The sequence below is a fragment of the Myotis nattereri genome (assembly GCF_964212035.1).
Source record: "Myotis nattereri genome assembly, chromosome: 13".
In the NCBI taxonomy this organism is placed as follows: Eukaryota; Metazoa; Chordata; class Mammalia; order Chiroptera; family Vespertilionidae; genus Myotis; species Myotis nattereri.
The window spans coordinates 59,959,164-59,981,243 of NC_138088.1; the positions used below are offsets into that span (position 1 = coordinate 59,959,164).

A 22,080-nucleotide genomic window follows, 5' to 3' on the forward strand; every position below is an offset into this window, starting at 1 on the left:
TGTTCCTGAGAATATCGAAGCCACTTCCTTGAGATTTCTCGCACTAAACAGAATGATTTCTCTATAATTATCTACAGAAACAATTCCTTCTTTATATTTAATACCCCGCTAAATACTTCAGCCTAATAAGTTAAGAAGATTGAAAATCAAACTGGGTCATTGGTAGACTGAATTACTAAAAACGAAATCTACTGTTCTTTACATCAAGTATAAAATTAAGCAAAACAAGATATAATTATGCTCAAAATTGTGATTCACTGTCTTACAAAACAAGCCAGCGAAGACCTCTGAAGTAAAGACAGACATTTAACCTGTCACATCAACTTTCTCTCTCACCCTATATAATAAAAGCCTAATATGCTAAATGTCTGGTCGTCAGTTCAACCAATCAAAGCATAATATGCTAATGATACAGGGGGCAGCCACTCCAACTGGTCGGTTAGCTTGCTGCTGGGGTCCAGCTGATTGGGACGGAGCGAGACGGGCCAGATACGCCCTGGAACCCTCCTATGGTTCCTCCCCAGCTGGCCAACCTCCCGCATTCCTCCCTGGCCCTGATCGTGCACCGGTGGTGTCCCTCGGCCTGCGCTGCACCCTCTCACAATCCAGGACCCCTAGGGGATCTCAGCCGGTTTCAGCCTGATCCCGCAGGCCAGGCCGAGGGACAGCACAGGTGCACACATTCGTGCACCGGGCTGATAGTAAAGACCTAAAAACCCAGGTACTTCTCTTGTATGTATGGGAATTCCTGCTGCTATTGTTTAAAGTTCCAGTGCACACACACAAAGCAGCTCAGTGCGGCAGGATCACGGTGTCTCCACAGGCACGGCATGGGGACTCTGAACAGGAAGTGACTGTAGCTTAGATTTTCTAAAACGACTGAAACAGATGTGACAGGGTCTAACTCTTGGTTGATTAGAAAGAATTCTCTACTCCAGGTAATCAAGGTGGGTTTTTACCAGGAGTATAAGTTTTAATGTCAAGTGTCTTAAAAATAAAATATGGATATCCCTCTTTTAAAATACTTAAGAAATGCAAAAGTATGTTTGAATGCGCCAATAACAAATACCCTGCTTTGAAAAGTTCACGGAGAAATATCAAAAACATAGGAAGCTGCTACAAACCAAAAGATGTGCACAGTTGAAAATTAATTGGTTAGGTCCTAGAATCATTTTATAAATGAGATCACTAAATCTGCCAGAAAGTAAATGATGGGGTATTTAAAACTCCTCAAAGAAGACTGTAGGACAAGAAAGTGCAAAAAATATGTCCTTTAAAAAATAAGCTAGTCAAATAAACACGCCCACAAAGACATAAACTCTGAAACTACCCGGGTCGTTAAGAACAGACAATCAAACTAAATCCAGGAACGATGACCAGTGGGACAGCAACGCGAGTTTGGCTTAACATTCAGAAACCCACTCCGTGTCCATGACTCAACACCGTCACCCTGATGGTGCTCCGCAGCTCCACCCAGAGTCAGGCAATCCCAACCCAAGTCCCCGAGGACGACGCTGCAGAAACTGATCCTATGGATCCTGAAATGTCTATGGAAACCCAAAGGACTCAGAATAGCAAGAAGACTGGGAAGCAGTACCTCCTGATCTTGAAACTTGCCACAAAGCTACCCATCATCAGACCCGTCTGATGTTGGCTAAAGACAGACGGGTCAACAGCAAGAAAACAGTTCAGAAACCACCCCTACTTTTATGGTCAGATAATTTTCAACAAAAGCGCCAGAGCAATTAAATGGGAAAACAAGAGTCTCTTCCATCAACGACTCGGGACAGTCAGACACCCACAAGCAACGCAAATGGTTTTACTGCCTCACACCTTCAATAAAAATCAGCTTAGAACAGATCATAAGACACTAAATGTAAAAGCTGGAACTGTAAAATTCTTAGACAAACATAGGAATAATGCTTTCAAATGTTACTTTTAAAATTTAAAACAACATGATTCATATGCTAAGGGCTCTGACGGGTAACAGACAGCGGGCAGGACAGATGGCATGTCAACAGAGCTGGCAATCCTCAACGAGAGCCGAGAAGAAATGCTCGAGGAGAACCTGAGGTGGAGGAAGACTGCCTCCCAGGGGCCTGTCGGAGGATCGCCCCTGAGGAGACGCCCGCAGCTGGAGGGCGTGACAACAGAAACTTCCCAAGCGGAAAAGAACGAGAACACGAATGGAAATGAGAGAGAGAGAATTCCGAACAACTGTGGGCTGCAGAAGATGTCTGTGCAACATCATGGAAGTAACAGAAGAAATATTTGAAACACCAATGACAGACTTTCCCCAAACTAATGTCAGACCACAAACCCAAGAGGCTAAGAAAACACTGAGGAAAATGCCAGAGAAATGTTAAGTAGGCAGGATCGTATTCAAACTACGGAAAATTAAAGAAGAGTTCTTGAACGAAACCTCCAAGGCAGACCTGTAAACTACAGTGCCCAGAACCCACCTTCACAGGCAAAGAATTCATTACTTCCCATTCATCCTCAGAAACCTTGCAGACAAGAAGAAAATGGAATGAAATATTTTTTAAGTTTGGAGAAAAAAAACACCACCTAGAATTCGTCCCCTGTGAAATTATCCTTCAAAAGGGAATAACTAAAGACTTTCTCAGACAAAAATTGAAAGAATTTGTTGCCATACTCCTGCCTCACAAAAAATGTCGAAAATTCTTTAGAGAAAATCTATATATGAATCAGAAACTCTGAGTTACATAAAGAGCGTCGAACAGCGAAGACCTAAGTGAAGGGAAGGTGAGAACCATCCCTTCTGAGGGACACCTTTCGGTAGCTGACATGTCCCTCGGGCACCACGCGGGCTCGCCAGGGCTTTCCCGGCGCCTGCAGGTGGCTGCGGCAGCGCATTCGCTCAGCGGTGACCGGGCCCAGGTGCTGCCCCTGCCTTCTGAGGCTAGAGAGGCTTCCGCCCGGTGCGTGCTCCCCGCGTGCTCTCTACCTGTCAGGCTACTCACGGCCCTGACACTTCCACAGTGAGAGACACCACCTCCCGTGGAGTTTACAGTCTCGTGGGCTTCATGTCACCCTACATACTGACAAACACTCACGGCTGGTGAGTGCGGGCTCAGGAAGTGTGTGAAGAGACTAAGGCAGTAAGCTACCTGGCGCAGGCCATGGTCACTGCTGTGTCAGCATTCAATTAGGTAGGTGTGCGAGAGAAAACGCACATTTTGATACTGAGGTAGGGAAAATAGTACATTTCTAAATGACCCCTGCTACTTACTACCTTCGACAATGGTAAGTTTAATTTAGCCTCTCTTAGTCTCAATTTTCTCATTTATAACTAAATGACACTATATGCACAAAACCAAGAAAATAGCCTAAGTCAAATAAATGCAAAGACCAAACTACTGATTCAGAAACAGGCATCGTTTCCAGTGTCTGACCCCTCAGTGGGTAAACTTGTTTTATCAGAGCTGTACTGCAACATAAAAAACTGGTCTGAAAACCACCTGCGCCTCCGGAAGAAAAAGCGCTCACAATACAATGGCAACTATCTTTTAAAGGTGAGTGACATATAGCCACTTACAAACATGAGCAAAGACCGTATTAGTGGATAAGGCTCCTACTACAACTTCCGGCATTTCTACTTTAAAGCTCGGCAAAAAGGTCTAAAAACCACTGAGATGTTCAAGTGTCTCCATGTCCAAACCCAAGCTTTTTCTCCCTGAGCTTCCCCAGAACCTGGACCAGACGAGCAGTGCCCCCGCCCCGGGGCGGGCTCGGCAGCGCGCTCACCAGTGGGAACAGTCGTGCAGGCTGTCGTGCAGGGCTTTCCGAAGCACCGAGTCCTTGTCGTAGATGCCCCAGGTCGCTTGCAGCACTGAGTCCAGCAGGCAGTCTCCCGCCGTCCGGTTCCAAAGGGCGTAGAGCCGACTGTCCAGGCGCGTAGCCAACTCCAAGGACCAGTTTATGATTGGAGACTCCTCCTCCAGCTCTAATGAGGGAGGAAACAGCACGTTCGTGTCACACCTGCTTCAGAGCGATTCGATGGAGGAAAGAGCTTATTCTCCAGGTGTTAGTGGGTTTGTGTGCAATCTACGAATAAACACCTAAATAAATTTGTCAGGTGAAATATAAACCTTTTGAGTAGCCCAAACAGCTGTGGCTCTAGGTTAGATTATTTATTAATTAGTTAAATTCTTTACAATTAATTTTCTAAAGTCATATGGAATAAGAAGCTGAAAACCAGTAATTGTTATTTGTTCACTATCACAGCTAAGAGAATGAGCCTTTTTAACAGCACAATATGACATTATTAAGGATTTTACATTCTTAATTTAAGTAAAAATAAAACAAGTTGACCATACACTAAACGACTGCAAACCAAACTACCGGTAAACTACTACACAACCAAGTACGAAGTTTACTGGAACGGATGGGGTCCGCACACACGCTGCTCCACGCCTACCTTTTTGAACATCTCTGTCCAGCACCTCATCAAACACCTTTTCTTGGACCGTCGGAGGCAAGTCCTCAATATCTACAAAGAAAAGGAGTCTTAGGAAGTCTTCCTATGTCTCACATCCAAGTTGCCACTTTAAATATCTGTTCATTTTATGTCAATCACAGCTCAATAAAGATGAAATAAAAGAACAAAAAATAGTAAGGCTATCTGACATTCAAATAATAATAATTAACGACACGAAGTTTCATCTATTCTCTTCCCCCATTCTCAATCTCTGCGCAGGCCTGTTAATTTTTCAGCCTTTAGAGCCCTCTTATAAAAGTTACTGAACCAGCCCTGACACAGCGGGGCTCAGGGGTTGAGCAACCCATGAACCAAGAGGTCGCTGGTTCGATTCCAAGTCAGGGCACGTGCCCAGGTTGCAGGCTCCATCCCCAGTAGGGAGAATGCAGGAGGCAGCCCCCTCTCCTTTTCTCTCTCAAAAAATCAATAAAAACATATTTTTAAAAAGGCTTAGTTATTATCTCCTACCTTTTGTAAATGCTCCTGTTCACATCTGAATATAAAAGCTGAAAACACTCAGAACCAAGATGGAAGATACTTTTGAAACTTTTGGTGTTTGGTGCATTTATTGAATGAAAAATGAAAAGTTGCTTTAAAGATATAGAAATCAATGCAACAAGAAAGTAAATGATTCTTTCAAAAGAATGCCAGTATCTTTGATTCAAACAACTTGATTCTTTTTTAAAAAAAATATATATTTTTATTGATTTCAGAGAGGAAGGGAGAGGGAGAGAGAGATAGAAATATCAATGATGAGAAAGAATCATTGATTGGCTGCCTCCTGCATGCCCCACATTGGGAACTGAACCGGCAACCCGGGGATGTGCCCTTGGCCGGAATCGAACCTGGGACACTTCAGTCCACAGGCCAATGTTCTATCCACTGAGCCAAACCAGCTAGGGCAAACAACTTGATTCTTAATTTCAAAATATTAGGCATGAAAAGAAGAAGAAAAAAAGTAGACTGATAATACTTTAAAATAAAGCCAAAGGGAAAAACAAATGAGTTAGGCAGATTTTTAAAATATCTGAGGCCCACAAAGCAGCCAGTCACCAGTGGCTGTCCTCCTCCCAGGTCCACTGTAAGTTCACGAGCCGCTCCTGCACTGGTCACTTCCAGTAACCACAGGAGATGCACACATAATAGCTTCCTGAGAGAAACATTCTCTAGACATAAAAAATGGCTGTAATAGTGGAAAGTCTTTTCCCACTGCAATGTGGAGTCACCTGCCGGCAGCGTGAACGTGACCAGGTCGGTGAGGAAGTAGCAAGCGAAGTCCCCCTTCCGCTGGTGGAGAGAGGCCGCGATCTCCCGCCGGATCTGCTCTGTCAGCTCAGGACACACCATGGCGGGAATACACTTGGCTGCTTGCTGAGACACCTTCAACACAAAAGACATGTTCCTCTGCACCCCGTGCCAGCAGGAGCAGAAGACACCAGTGTTCAAAGGACTTACCAGCATCCCCCAGGAACGGAGGTGGTATTTTGTTTTTTTAATTTTAAACTGCACTGGGTATGGGTATAATTTCCCTAACAGTACAGGGGGCATCAGTACATCATTCCAGGAAAACAGCCAGTTAGCCTCTGGCTCAGTAATTCCCAAGAATTTATTCCCAAGGAAATATACAAAGATGCACATATGAAAACATATGTAAAATGGTGTTGTTCCCAAAGGCTCATCCTAGGAGGGGAGGGAGGACAGTACACAACCTACATTAAGACTACCCATCATGCCCCCAATAAAAACATTCTTAAAAACAGGGAATTCCAGCTCATGGGGAAACGCAGAAACACTCCTCTCTCCCGCTCTGCTGAGACTGTTTCATGTACCCTGACCTGGAATAAAGCAAACACGCTATTTACAAACACGCTATTTATAAAGGGTTAGTTCCTGCTGACTTCAAGGCCCTCCCCATCTCTATAATTCTGGATTTTTACCAAAGCACCTGGCTTCCCCACGGGTGGAACAGACAAGACAGCAAACACTGGAAGCCCGGCCCTCAGGAGAGAAACAGGAGCGCTGGCGCAGTGAGCACCGCACAGAGCCGGCCGGGAACGGCTGGACTCTCCTTTTAAATGACCAACAGCAACAGATGATGGAAAGATGTCACTTCCCACTGAAGCTGGGCTCCTGGCATGCAGAGAATGCCGGGTCAAGGCTGATATTGACAGGAGGAAATGCGTGAGTCCGGGGTGGCCAGACTTCAGCCACGACCCAGCGGGTTTCCCGAATGGAGGGTCCCGATCTTCTAATAAGCCGCCCAGAGAGTAAGCTTTACGGGTCATGTCATCTACGTAATATATGCAGAGAACTCAACTGTAACTGCTATTAAGGGAAGTAAACAGTTTCAAAATCCCTGCATCCCCCACGCAGCCACCCGTCGTATCATTCTGAAACTCTCCATGACAATTCGGTCCCACTAACCCAGTGGTCGGCAAACCGCAACTCGCAAGCCACATGCGGCTCTTTGGACCCTTGAGTGTGGCTCTTCCACAAAATACCACGTGCGGGCGCGCAAGTACAGTGCGAAGTTGACTTAAATTTTTAAGTAAAGTTTATTAAGTTAATTTTAGGGAACGTTGTGGAATGAAAGAAGATGTAGTGTCGAGGATTGAAAAAGGTATGTTGAGACGGTTTGGACATATAGAGAGGATGAACGAAAGGAGATAGATGAAACAAGTATACAAGACGAGTGTGGATGGGAGAGTTGGAAGGGGTCAACCTCAGCGAATGTACCTCAATCAGACTGAGGACGTTTTTAGCAAAGGCCAGCTTAGGAGTACCTAATGAAGTTAATAACAATGTACCTACCCGTATAGTTTAATTTTAAAAAATTTGGCTCTCAAAAGAAATTTCAATCGTTGTACTGTTGATATTTGGCTCTGTTGACTAATGAGTTTGCCGACCACTGCACAACCTGATGTAATGAAATCCTCACTACATCTTAACTCCAGAAACCCAGTCTGTGACACTTATATAAAACCAAATATTAAATATGCTCAGAAAATAACTGCCTGTTTCACACCAGTGTTAAAATGAATCCCAAAAGTAAGTTAAAATTAGCTTATTCCAATCTGCCAACCTTCAGTCCCTTTCCGAAAACCTGGGGAATTTTTCCAAAAACGACTGGACTGAAACAGGAAAGCTGCCAATAGCTGGAGGCTGGCCTCCCCGTCCCCTGCGCCCTGCCCTGGAGCATGAATGTCCCTGAACCCTGCCCCCACCTCTGGCCTCTCCCACCTCAGGACTCAACCATCTCCTTAGGCCAGTAGCCCATAACTTTGGGCCGTGAACTTGGGCAAGGTCCCATGAACTTGAATAGCAATTTTAATTAAATTTAAATCCTACATTTTTACTAACCTTGTGCCTAAATTTAAAAGGCATTTTCTTATATATCACAGATTTGATTTAGCATTGTGATAACTGTATTTCAATATACAGTTGAACCTTGAACAACACGGGTTTGAACTGTGTGGGCTCACTTACATGTGGATTTTTTCAATGAGTACTGTAAATGTGTACAAGGTCATACCCCTTTTTTAGCAGTGCCTGGCACATGGTAGGTCCTCAATAAATATTTGTTAGTGGAATGAGTAACAGATACATCCCAGTTTTTAAGTCAAGTATAACTCAATTATTGTGGCAAAATGTCCTGTTTTAAAGCATATACCCTTAAAAATTATATACTGTTTAAGTCTCAAGCTTAATATAACTTTTTAAAGGGGATAAAAGAATCTGAAACATTTCAGAACTGTTTAGAGAAACATTGTAAGAACTGTTAGAGAAACACTGTCACATAAAAAAAAAAAAAAGAACACACAAGAGAAAAAAACAAAAGAACACATTTCCGCCTGTAAAGAGTGTTTCTGCTGAACTCACCTCCGTGAGCAGGATGGCGAGCATGTCCTGCCGCTGGAAGCGGATGGCCAGGTGCACCAGCGTGTAGCCCACGTCGAAGGCGGAAGGGCGGTTCAGCAGGCGCACCTCATCCGCAGTGAGCTGCCGGGCGATGTCCCCTCCTGACGACTTGTAGGCTTCGATAGCAGCTAAATCGCCTTCTACAACCCCTAAAACAGCATCAAGATAGAAAGGAGTGTCATTCTATTGTTCTCCAAAAAAGCATGAACCTGCAGCATCCGCTCTAAACTCTAAATGTTTCTCTGTGCTTCCTGGGTCGGCACAGCCTAAATGCCCTCAAGAACACACGTAAAGTCAGGGGACTCCCCGACCTTCACTCTCTTCCAGGACGGGAACTGCCCCCCCCACCCCCCATCAGGCGTGGCACTTACCTTCCCTCAGTGCTGGCTGCCCGCTCGTGGGGGTCAGAGGAGTGATCAGAATAGAGGAGTTGGGGGGAGACCAGGAATCTGGTGTGAGAGGAGCCCTCGAGACCTGGCGCCTGCCCTGCCTGCTTCCCGGGCACTGGGCGCGGAGCCCCTGAGCTGCCTTTTCAAAGGTAACTCAAAACGAGGGCTGAGCCTCCCACACTGCGGTGGCTTTGACACAACGAAGAGCAATTAAACCACTTCCAATGTTAAGTGCAAGCTAGCAATATTCTGACGTCAGAATCTCTCAGTCAAGTCTCTCTTACACCCATTAAGAATTATTAAAACTTCAGTAACACTTGAAGCGGATGATTCTGAACAAAAACGTGCTAAAACAAAACATTAAACAGCAAGTGGAGAGATAAAACAAGTATCACCTTCTCCAAGTCCATAAGGAACTTTCCATTCCCACTGAACCACATTATTAATCTCAACACAAACTAACGCTGGGTGAAGGCAGTGACCCTAGTCACGAAGACTTGACAGAAAAATAAAGGTGCTGGTGAGCTTCAAATGCACCACAAACATCTGAAAATAAGGCAAGCACCACGACTGCAGGCCCAGGAGACTGCGGGTGGGTCCTGGCACTAACCGAGCCTATGCTTAGTGTAGTCTACAGTGTCTGCCGCTGCACTCTTGAATTAGGAATTGGATAAATAAGAGCTATTCCTGGGAGTAGGACATGGCACAGTTATTAAGAATGACCAAGCTTTAAAATGAGAATTCAATTCCCACCTCACTAAATGCCGGGACATGCAGAGCACTACGCTAGGCCACGTGAGGAACACCAAGACAGTAAAACATGATTCCTCAACTCAGAACTGTCCTTTGTCATCACATGTGTATGCCAGGAACAGCCAGCATCGAAAGTGTCCAAACTCTGGGGCCAAAAATCCTTCTGGAAATCTACATCCTGTCCCCAGAGAAATGACCTTTCCAGCCACACACGTTTCCAGGTGCGGAACCCATGAGGCGCATTTCTGTTCCCAGCAGCGGAGACGAATGCGTTCCTCAATGTAAAGGCCAGGGACAGCTGGAACCCCACCCCCAAGACATAAAGGGCTTCCAAACACCCTGTGGTGTGACACAGGAATGCTCCCAGCACTTCTGCAAGCAGACCAAGGCCCGAAAAGTCCGACCCCCGCCCTGAGGAGGTCGGAGGAAGGCCAGCCGCACTGGTGTGTGCGTGTACAACGCACACGGGTGCTTTTATCTCCTGAAGCTCACCAGCAATTTCTGTCTTTTGTCTGGAGAAAGGGGAGATCTTCCAAATCACAATGTTCCTATTTTTAGCTACCTCGCCGCTGAGAATCTCCTCTTAGGCAGTCTTGCTTACGAGTTCATTTCCTCTCTAAAGCTTCTGAGGGATTTCTGTAAGTAGAGACTCAGCAGCACAGCGTGAGGGGGAGAGGGAGTGCAGACAGATACCAAATAGCATGACAAGGTGAGCAAGAGTCTTCCGAGTCCTGGTTACAACGTCACCCCGTCTGCCTCCAAATACAGGCTTTAAACCTGCGAACAGAACTTCCCAGGGTTGAGCTGTGTATCAACTGAGCTGACAGAGTGCAATTCCTAAGCCGACAAAGGCTCACGCCCCACCCCAGCTCTGCATAACCTGCAGGTGCGACTGCACGTCCCCGGCAGAGGGTGAGGGTGAATAGAGATGCTGCCCTCCATTCTTCAGTGTGAAATTCTCCAAACTTCTCAGAACATGAAAAACACAAACTTAAGTATAGGCACAAAGCAGTATTTAAAAGGTAAGCAATTTATTATCTGACTAGGGGCCCGGTGCACGAAATTCGTGCACTGGGTGTGTGTGTGGGGGGGGGGGGAGTGTCCCTCAGCCCAGCCTGCCCCCTCTCACATACTGGGAGCCCTCAGGCGTTGACCCCCATCACCCTCCGATCGCCTGATCAGCCCCTTGCCCAGGCCTGAAGCCTCCGCCAGAGGTGTCAGGCTTGGACAGGGGACCCCCATCTCCCCCCGATCACTGGCTCTGGCCCCCGCCCAGGCCTGAGGCCTCTGGCCCAGGAATCATGCCTGAGCAGGGGACCCCCATCTCCCTCTGATCGCCTGCTCCACCCCCCGCCCAAGCCTGACGCCTCTGACCCAGGCTTCAGGCCTGGGCAAGGGGACCATCATATCCCCCCAATCCCCGGCTCCGCCGCCCACCCAGGCCTGATGCCTCAGCCAGAGGAGTTGACCCTCATCACCCTCCGATCACCAATCACCGGATTGGCCCCTTGACCAGGCCTGAGGCCTCCGGCAGGTGTCAGGCCTGGGCAGGGGACCCCCAGCTCCCCGCGGTTGCAGGCTCCGCCCCTGCCCAGGCCTGACACCTCTGGCCTAGGCGTCCGGCCCAGGCAGCGGGGACCTGCAGTGGCAGCGGCGGGCGCCGCGATCGTGGGCTTCGCTTTAGGCCCAGGCAAGGGACCCCTAGCTCCTGGGACTGCCAGCTTCGACCGTGCCCAGCTCCCATCGCTGGCTCCACCCCTACTTCCTGCTATCACTGGCCAGGGCGGCAAAGGCGCCTGATTCTCCAATCATGGCTGGGGGGCAGGGCAAAGGCGGCCCCAGGGCCGCCTTTGCCCTGCCCCCCAGCTCTTAGCTCCCCCCTGGGTTTCCGATCACTGTCAGTGGTAGGGGGCTTCTTCCTGCTTTCCCTTTCGCCTCCCTGCATTGTGCCTACATATGCAAATTAGCCGCCATCTTGTTGGCAGTTAACTGCCAATCTTAGTTGGCAGTTAACTGCCAATCTTAGTTGGCAGTTAATTTGCATATAGCCCTGATTAGCCAATGAAAAAGGTATCGCCGTAAGCCAATTACCATTTTTCTCTTTTATTAGTGTAGATGTCTTGGGAATGTATTTTTTTTCATGAACCGTAATTAAAAGCTCACCAGCTACTGGAGAGTTTTCAGCTACAAAGGTGAGTAAATTTATTACAAATAAAATTTCACAAGAGAATCACGGACCGGTCCTCATTACTGGTATGTTCTATTACACGTCGTTCAAGGGGAGCCACTGATCAAGTTTAGGCAGTTTCTTGAAAGGTGGGTATCCCCGTACACATGGTGTTCAAAAGGGGGTTGGCCCACACTTGGATAACCTAAAAACTTAGCTACCACATGTTTTCTACTTGGGGGGTAAAATAACTTATAAAATGCCTTTGAGTTCCTCATATAACATTGCATTTCTACCACTCGTTAATATTAGGGAATAAAAGGGAAGTAGGAAGGTAGAGGAGTTGGTAGGTAGTGAAAGAGCAAATCCTTGTCAGCGGTAAAATCTCAACATCAGAGAGCAGGGAAAGCAGGGTCGTTCTAGCAGAGGAGAGAGTCCAGATGCTTCTGGCTGCGGACATCTCACCTGCCTCCAAGAGTAGCTGAGCCTCCCTCTCAAGTGCTTTGTCGCTTCCCCATTCACACTAAGAAGGCAAATAAAGGACAGCTAAAGCCACTCCGAGAAGATCAGCTTTTAGGGCTTTAATTCAAAACTGATGGAATGAAATACATGCCTGGCTAAGCAGTGGAGCAGTTACAGATAAAGAAGTGTTAGGAGACTTTAAACATGAAGACCAGAGAGTAAATGAAAGATACCATATTATAGGTTATCTATAATAATAAAAGCGTAATATGCTAATTAGACCGGACAACTTTCCGGCTGCGAGGGAAGCCGGTGCCGGCAGCTGGGGGAAGGCCAGCTCTTGCACGAATTTCATGCATCGGGCCTCTACTAAAATATACACTTGTTAAGGAAAACAAACACGTATATTATTGTTGTGTAGCTGGACCAGAATTTAATATACAGAGTGGGCAAAAGTAGATTAACAGTTGTGAGTATGCAAAACGGTCTCTCCCTGTATTGCTGTTTATTCACTGCTGTATTTTTATTACCAGCAGCTGTACACCTGCTTCGGCTCCCCTGCGTTTGGAGCCACAGGCATAGCTCGCAGGGACCTCATAGCTACTATGGAACTCCTGGTCGGGAGATGGAGCTGGCTTGTAGATGTTTAGAAAACAGACTTATTTTTCCCCCATGTATGGCACAGTTTTCAAAGTTTTGCCTTATTTTATTTTATGACAAAATCATAACGGTAACTAACTTTGAAAAGAATGCCAAATGGTTTTAAAAAAAGCCAGGACTTACCTGAGCCCACACGGGCCGGGCCAGCCCACCACTACCCTGGAGTTCTATGGTAGCTGTGAGAGCACAGCATGCTTTATGCTGGGGGGCAGGGTGCACTTGGAGTCAGCTTGCACACTGTCGGGAGCCCTTAAAGAGAAAAGTGGGTTTTAAGTGGGAATGTTCAGAACGCCCTTCACCGTGGGCAGCAGAAGCTGCGGCTGTGGCTGGCTAGTGTCTGGGTGGTCTTCCTCTAGCAGAGTTTAACTCACTTGGCTGGTTTTGCATATTAGAAGGAAACTATACCACCCTGAATGCCTTTTCTTTATACTCCTAACTATTCAGCTATAGTTCCATCAGGAACTTGGTTTAGTCACAGCAATCTCTTTCCTTTTTTTCTTTTTCTTTTGGTTGATCCTCACTTGAGGATATTTTTCCACTGATTTTTAGAGAGAGTGGAAGGGAGAGGAAGAGACAGAGAGGGAGAAACATCAATGTGCGAGAGACACATGCTTTGGTTGCCTCCTGCACGGACCCGACCAGGGCTAAGATCCAGCCTGCAACCTAGGTGCATGCCCTTGACCAGAGCGTAACTCGGGGCGCTTCAGTCCGCAGGCCAGTGCCCTCCAATAAGCCAAACCGGCTTAACCAGGAGCTGCTTCGTAAATAAAACGAGCAATAGTTTTTTTGTTTTTGTTTTTTTGTGTGTGTTTTTTTTTTAATATATTTTATTGATTTTACAGAGAGGAAGGGAGAGGAATAGAGAGTTAGAAACATCGATGAGAGCGAAACATCAATCAGCTGCCTCCTGCACAACCCCCTCTGGGGATGTGCCCGCAACCAAGGTACATGCCCTTGATCAGAATCTAACCTGGGACCCTTCAGTCTGCAGGCCAACGCTCTATCCACTGAGCCAAACCGGTTAGGGCAATAGTTTTAAGTGCACCTTCAAGTAGGTGCAAGCTCCGTGGCAATCCCAAAAATAGTTTGAGCAGACAAAACAAATCACCTCTAGATGTATTTTTCATACACTAACCAATGGCAACAAGTTAAAATCTTCCATTTCTATTCCCACAATAGTGCTATAAAGTCATAACCCTTCCAAAAGGCCAAGAGATGAGAATCACAACTGGAAATAAATCCTTAATTTAAACTAATCTATTCTACATCAAGATGAGCTTCTACTCAACTCATTCCATAAACTCACTCCATTATGAAAACATCCTCTGTAGAAATAAATATGAGTCAATGACAGGAAGTCAAAAGAGTTTCTAATTAGGCTTTTAAATGTTATACTATTAATCATGACAAACTATGCCAAACACAGCTTATCCTCTGGAGATCTTACCTCCTTGCCTTTGATCAGACTGTTAGCAACCCCACTGCTGTGGAAATATAAATGCCCCACATCACAAGAAACGAGGCCTGAATGCTGGTACCTCCCTAAGAAAGCAGATGCTCGCACACGCAGGAGAACGGCGCCGAGCGCAGTGGGAGGATTCGCAGGAACGTGTCACAAAGTTCCTTTGGAAGGTGATCAGAGATGAGGACAAGTGGTAATGAATTAAAATAGATGATGTGAGTTCAAATTGCAAAGTTCACTTAAAATATGGCCAAGAGAGTCAACGGAGGGGATCCTCTGGCTCTTAGAAACCCAGGGCTCTCGTCATGAAATAGGGAGCAGCAGAATCACAGTCACCCCCGAAATCAAATCCCACAAGCTCTTCTGACCTCAAGTAAAAACTTCTCCTGCTGCCCTGGCTGGTTTGGCTCAGTGGATAGAGCATCAGCCTGCAAACTTAAGGGTCCCAGGTTTGAATCCGATCAAGGGCACATCCCGGGTGGGGGGCTGCAGGAGGCAGCTGGTCAATGGTTCTCTCTCATCATTGATGTTTCTATCTTTCTCTCCCTCTCCCTTGCTCTCTAAAATCAGTAACAATATATTTTAAAAATTTTTTAAAACTGACATGTGACAGATCACCAGGAGAAAACAACCCAATGTAATCGTGTGTGTGCAAGCAGGGGCTCCCGAAGAACAGGGAGCGGAGGACCGAGCAGGCACTAAGCCGTCTTGAGCTGAGGACTGCCGGGAGCCGGTCCATCCTTGCTGTTTCAAGGGACCTGGCATATATGGCATACTATTCTTAATATGTTTGCACACCTTCTTGGCACTATGTGTTTTAACCAAGGTCACCTCTCTGAGAAAGGTTGTTTCCCCAGGTAGGGATTTTCCCCTGAAGTTAGGGAGGGAATAAAACCCCTTAACTAAGTGCCAGGCGGGTAATCACTTTAACTAAGAACAATCATGCTTAAGCTACATAATCTCTACTCCCTGGAATGGAGATAAGAAACGCCCTAACCTTTGGAATACAGATTGATAGGATTGGAATCAACTGGTATAAATACAGATGTAACAAGACAATAGGACACAGAACCTAGACACAGAACCTAAACACAGAACCTTCACAGAACCTAGAAACAGAAGAACTTCGCTGGAGAGAACATGGCAAAAGATCCTGGACAGAAACTGGCCACAGAACCTAGAGACAGAACCTGGCTCCAGAACCTGGATAGAGCATGGCAAGAGAACCTGACTAGAACCTGGTGACTGAACCTGGCTGGAGAACCTCGACAGAACCTGGCTGGAGAACCTAGCGAGGGAACATGGCTACAGAACCTGGCTGGAGAACCTGGAGAACCTGGCTGAAGATCCTAACCAGAACTTCGCTGGAGATCCTGACCAGAACTTGGCTAGAGATCCTGGCTAGGCTGCTGATCAACTGAACGCTGTCTCCATGTCATTCCTTCTTCGCCGATTCCGTCCTCACCTTTGGGGACCCCTGGACTTGCTGGGGTTGGACCCCAGCAGAGGACAACGTGGGGTTGTCATCTGGGACTGCAAAGGGGAGGAAGGCAATTCACATGGAGATGGAAAAGCCAAGGTCTGGTAAGCAAATGTTTGCTGGGCCATCTTGATCAATGGGACACTGGAGACCTTGACCAATGGTACACTAGAGTTCATATACGACAGTGGTTCTCCACCTTCCTAATGCCACGACCCTTTAATACAGTTCCTCATGTTGTGGTGACCCCCAATTTCATTGTTACAAATTGAACATAATTAAAGCATAGTGATTAATCACAAAAACAATATGTAATTATACATGTGTTTTCTGATGGTCTTAGGCAATATATGTGAGAGAGCAGAACTTTCTATTGTTCTCAACCCCCTGCGGTTCTCAACCTGTGACTCTTTTGGAGGTCGAATGACCCTTTCACATAGAGGGAGACGGAGACTGGTTTTCTCACCTGTGAAATTTGGTTTCAAATTCAGCCAGGATAACTTAGCAGCAGAGCAGGAGAAAAAAAATTTAAAATACAGTTTTATTGATTTTAGAGGGCATGGAGAGGGAGAGAGAGAAACATCAATGATGAGACAGAACCATTGACCAGCTGCCTCCTGCAGCCCCCCAAGGGTCGTTCGGCCCCCAAAGGGGTCACAGGTTGAGAACCGCTGATATACAATGACAGCTCCCTGGAGTAATAGGTCCCTCTAGCTCAGCCGTGGGCAAACTACGGCCCACGGGCCGGATCCTGCCCGTTTGAAATGAATAAAACTAAAGAAAAAAAAGACCGTACCCTTTTACGTAATGGTGTTTACTTTGAATTTATATTAGTTCACACAAACACTCCATCCATGCTTTTGTTCCGGCCCTCCGGTCCAGTTTAAGAACCCATTGTGGCCCTCGAGTCAAAAAGTTTGCCCACCCCTGCTCTAGCTATATTATTCAGGGCAGCTACAGAGAGGTAAAGGTTCTCTCTGGGTCTTCTGTTTCTTAAAAATAACCAGCTTAAAATAATAAATATCCCCAAAATAATGGCGGTAATCTGCTCCCCTCCCTTAAAATAGAGTATTATCCAGTCTTAAAAAGGGAGTTCTGACACATACTACAACATGGATGAAGGTTGAGACATCATACTAAATGAAATAAACTAGTCACAAAAGGACAAATACTGTACGATTCCACTTATATGAGGTCCCTAGAATAGTTAGTTTCTCAGAGACAGAAAATAGAATGGTGGTTCCCAGGGAATGGGGGTGGGGGGGGGGGAGATGGATGGCGATTACAGGTGTACAACAATCTATAATAATAAAAGGGTACTATGCTAATTAGACCGGATGTCATTCCAGACAAGCCAGAGCCGGAGGGAAGCTGGTGCCGGCAGCTGGGGGAAGGAAGGCCTACTCTTTCACGAATTTTGTGCGTTGGGCCTCTAGTTTGAATATATTTTGTGCCACTGCACCATACACTTAAAAATGTCCAAGATGGAAAACTTTGTTACCTATACTTATATAACCATATCCTAATTGAGGATGATTCTGTAAAATAAATGGCCTGGACTCTGAAAATGTTAATGTCATGACAGAGTAAATAAGGAAAACAAAAAACTCCTGGGGCACTGTTTATAGGAAACTAAAGAGATAAAACAACTAAATACCATGTAGAATCCTCAGCTGAATGGGACTGGAGCAGTAGCTATTAGTGTAACTATTGGTGAAAATAAACATGGACTGTGAACATTAAATTTTTCTGGATAATTACATTGTATGGCTTTGTAGAGAAATGACATACATACAGAAGTACTTAGAGGCAAAATGCCCAGACATCTGCAGCTAGCTCTCCGAGGGTTCAGGAAAAACTCACACGGAAAGACAGACAGAGCCGGAGAAAGGGAGAGAGCAAAGTGCGAGGCAGTAACAATGGTCAAATCTAGGTTGAAGGCATGTGTCCATGTATTAGACGTGTCACTTTGCCACCGGTTTGAACTCCTCGGAAGAAAAGGCTGATGGGGGAAAGTGGCCGCCTCTGCACAGCAGGGTTGAAGGTGGAGAAGAGAGAAACACATGCTTTCCTTTATAAACTCTTCTATCTATAACTGCTTGATGTTTTAGCCCTGTGCATAGTTCAGTAAATGTTCAAAATTAAAATTATTTTATGGTCAACAGTAAAGTCCCCTGCAGTCTAAACATCTTTTTGTATTTAATATTTAAATGATATATCCAGGTTTCATAATTCAGAGTGTTCATGTAATACAGTGTTTTTAAAAACGACAGCCTTTACTAAATAATGATGTATATTCAAGTGTCAGTGTCGCATAACCAGGCATCACCAGTCACACTCCCCTCCTCAGCACCCAGAGACACATGACTCGCTGGCAGGCCTGTGCACTCCATCATTTCTAAAAGCCAGGAGTCCTGCCTGAGGCAGATGAGAGGCGGCCAGAAGCATGTCGCTGGCCTTCTAGCTCAGCCACTGCGTGCCTCTCCGTGACACGGTGCTCCTGAAAGCGCCTTTGTCCCAGGAGTCAGTCCCCAGCTCCTCCAACAGCCAGGCTGCACTGGCCACGGGAAAGAAAATGTGTGTGCGCTCCCCAGACTGGAATCTTTATATTGCTGAGACTGATCACAATTCGCTTAAAAACCATGACATAAAATGCGCTTTTATAGCCAAAGTTCCAATATGACAAGAGGAAAGCCTCAGAAACCAAAAAGTACCTGAAGCTAACACTCCTTTCATGGTGCTAAAGTAACTCTATTACCTGTAACATCAGCAGCCTTGGATAGGACGGGTATGGAGCGAAAAGATCTGAGGTTTGGTTTTGTTTTTCATCCTCACCCAAGGTGACGTTTTAATTGATTTTCAAGAAAGAGAACGAGAGGAACACTGATGTGACAGAGAAACATCAATAGGCTGCCTCCCATAGGCACCCCGACCGGAGATCAAACACAAAACTTTGGTATGTGGCCTGATTGGGAATCGAACCCACAACCTTTGTGGTGTACAGGACAATGATCAACCTACGGAGCCATCTGGCCAGGACAAGACTTGAGTTTCTATAGCGACACACACACATCCCAGGTGAGAGCAGCACACAGCGAACCAAGGACACACAGGCACTGCCAGCGTGCCAGCACTGTTTCCTTTTATGGAGGCAGTGCCACAGATGTGCTGCAGGAGTCTGTGTATATTTTGGATCCTATTAAAAGCTTTTTATAGAATATTTTAACTCAAACCATTTTTGTTTTTAAAAATGTAATTTAAAATCTAATCATTTTAAATGTCGAAGACTCAAGACCCTTTCCTCAAGCTCTGCCTTTATTCATGACGTAACGCAACGTGTTAAGGAAAAAAGGCCGCTGAACAGCAGTGTCTTCCAGGAGGGCGCTCAGTCCCATCCCTAAGCAACCAGAGCGGCACACTGGCATCCTAGAGTAACCCTAGCACTTCGCCCGCTGGGACTGAAAATGACAGGGGGACACTCTGTGTAAAGCATATGACTGTCTGACCACTATGCTCTACACTTGAAACCAACACAAAATAATACTGAATGTAAACTGTAATGAAAATAAAATGTAAAGTCCTTTTCAGAAAACTAAAAAATAACCATAACAAATCTATCAGAATAGTGAACAATTTCATTAGCTTCCTCTCTAAATTCCCAAAAAGATGATCTCCAAAAATTAAATATTAGAACACAGATCTGCTACTGGGCTTGCAACTCAGAAGTGGTAATTAGCACAAAGCAATTCCATAGGACAGAAAAAATTCTAAAGATAGAAAGTTGATTGTGCAAACAGCTGTGGTATACCAACTTGAAAACAGGCAAACACAAGCAAAGAACACAAACCAAGAACTACAGAAATGCCACACTAAAAATCAAGTTCAAATGTTCTGGCCTATGGGATGCCGGGAAACAGTAGCAGGTGACAGACTACCTTGGGACCTAGCAATCAGCTTCATGTAGACCTATTTATCTGGCTGCCTTGGTATCAAATGTTCTGAAAAAGTTCAAGTAACAGTACTCCTTTCACCGCCGTGAAACGTACACCCACCAGTCACGTGACAGATCCTCTGCTGCTGAGGCTCTGTTTACTTTGACCTCCTCAACAACTACCTTCTCCTTCCTATTTTCCCCGCTGCCAAGCTGGCCTGAGGCTGTTTTTATTTTCCAGTTTCTTATTACTTCGTGTCAGTTTTGTCATAAGTATACATTTTAGACTTAGTGTACATACTCTGGAGATTTTTTTTTAGTACATGTGCTGCCGAAGCGAGTGCTGAAATGATTCTTTTAAATGCGTATCAGCAAGCCATAATACAACATACCTAATGAAACCTGGAGAACATGAGGCCAGCAGACAAGAAAAGATTAAATTTCAGTAAATGTGAACTTCTGTTAATTAATCCAACAAAATATAAACACGGAACAATGCTTTCAGCATATTACAGAGAACAGGGCGTGACTGCCTAATAGGAACAGGGCCATAATCTTGCGTACAGCAGTTGGGAGCCATGTTGTGCAGTGAACAGTCAAAACCATCTCCTGACGGGAAAGACAGACTCCACATTACCAAAACCAAGCACAGTCAATCCGTGGCCCTAAGCACCGAGCAACTCTGGAGTGGGTGGCAACAGAACTTAACCGCAAAGAAACTGATTTGTAAATAAAACACAGCCAGATCAACTACTGGTCATGCTGGTAGTAGTTTTTATTCCACCTTTAAAATGAGCTCAGAGCTCTTAGAATTTGAAGAGGTACAAGGATGTTTGTTCAGAAGAAGAATGGCGCGGCTCAGTGGTTGAGCCTCTACCTAGGAACCAGGAGGTCAAGGTTCGATTCCCGGTCAGGGCACAGGCCCGAGTTGCGGGCTCAGTCCCCAGTGTGAGGCAAGCAGGGGCAGCCCATCAGTGATTCTCTCTCATCATGGATGTTTCTCTCTCTCTCCCTCCCTTCCTCTCTGAAATCAATAAAAATATTTTTTTTTAAAAAAAGGAAAAATATATGTAAGGAAATAAAAGGTAGCAGCAAGAAGACAGAGTATTCATAAGACAAGAAATAACAGCCTTAAAGGCAAGGTAATACTTGTTGGTCTAACTTGTGTTTCAAGGAGAGAAAACACTTCAAAGCAGTTCTTATGCTGAGATCCACTAACCTGAAGAAGCAATGAACCTGATTCCTAGAGAATTCTATGGCCCCAAAAGAGGTTAAGAATCATTGTGATGTAGTTCATTTCCATCTATAAACGTATGTGCACTGTAACACCACCTTGTAGTAAACATATGCATAGGACGCCACTGCTTGCAAAAGTGTTTTTAAAAGTGTCCCAAAAGGCATGCAGCTGAACTGAAAGACAAGCATGCCTAGATACGAAAGGTCACGTCACCTAAGAGCCCATTTACACGGACTACCCAGGACAGGTCCCAGGACAGGTAAATCCACAGAAAAAGCAAGCACTGTTGGTTACCAGGAAGGAGGGGGGAAGGGGATATGAAGTAACTGCTTAACCGGTACAGGGCTTCCTTTTGGGGTGATGAAAGTATTTCAGAACCAGATAAAGGTGGTGGCTGTACAACACTGTGAATGCACTAAATGCCACTGAATTGTTCACATTCAAAATGGTGAATTTTGCTATGTGAATATGACCTCAATTTAAAAAATTAATAATAAATAAAACTCTTTTGCCCTAGCTGGTTTGGCTCAAGTGGATAAAGTGTCGACCTACGGACTGAAGGGTCCTGGGTTGATTCTAGTCAAGGGCACATGCCTGGGTTGTGGGCTTGATCTCCAGTGGGGGGCGTGCAGGAGGCAGCCAATCCATGATTCTCTCTCATCACTGATGTTTCTCTCCCTCTCCCTTCCTCTCTGAAATCAATAAAAATATGTTAAAAAAAATAATTTTATTAAAAAAACTTCTTAAAATAAATAAATAAAACCCTTTTGTATTTCCTTATTAAAAAAAAAAAGACAACCACTCTCTGTGTTGCCCCGACTCGGGGACGGAGCAGAGAACCCCAGGATGAACGGGGACCACACAGGTAGAAGCTGAAGGTGCTTCCCTCCTGGTCCTCAGGGCAGGGATGTGGGGCTACGTCACAAGTGCCTGCTCTGCTGGGTTTGGTGTTCAGAGGGCTCGTCTGCAAGACACTCTTTTTGCCAGGGCAAAACTAAAACACAAAACTCAGATTTTTTTTTTTTGTAAATTTCCTCTTAGGACCTGCAGGTTTCATATAGTTATGGCTTCTGTATTCCTGGGGCTATATTCAGGGGGATAAATGAGAGAAATTAATACT

The 22,080-nt window shown here is 45.5% G+C and overlaps 1 protein-coding gene across 1 annotated transcript in view; it reads right to left on the reverse strand.

The window, feature by feature from the left end:
- Window positions 1-22,080, reverse strand: part of ZRANB1 (zinc finger RANBP2-type containing 1) — a 50,111-nt gene that overhangs the window by 8,451 nt on the left and 19,580 nt on the right. Inside the window, exons 3-6 of the mRNA XM_081105300.1 lie at window positions 8,381-8,568; window positions 5,728-5,881; window positions 4,442-4,513; window positions 3,769-3,967 (exon numbers count right to left, since the gene is read on the reverse strand). Of these exons, the coding sequence (XP_080961426.1) occupies window positions 3,769-3,967; window positions 4,442-4,513; window positions 5,728-5,881; window positions 8,381-8,568 (613 nt within the window). The remainder of the gene's footprint in view (window positions 1-3,768; window positions 3,968-4,441; window positions 4,514-5,727; window positions 5,882-8,380; window positions 8,569-22,080) is intronic.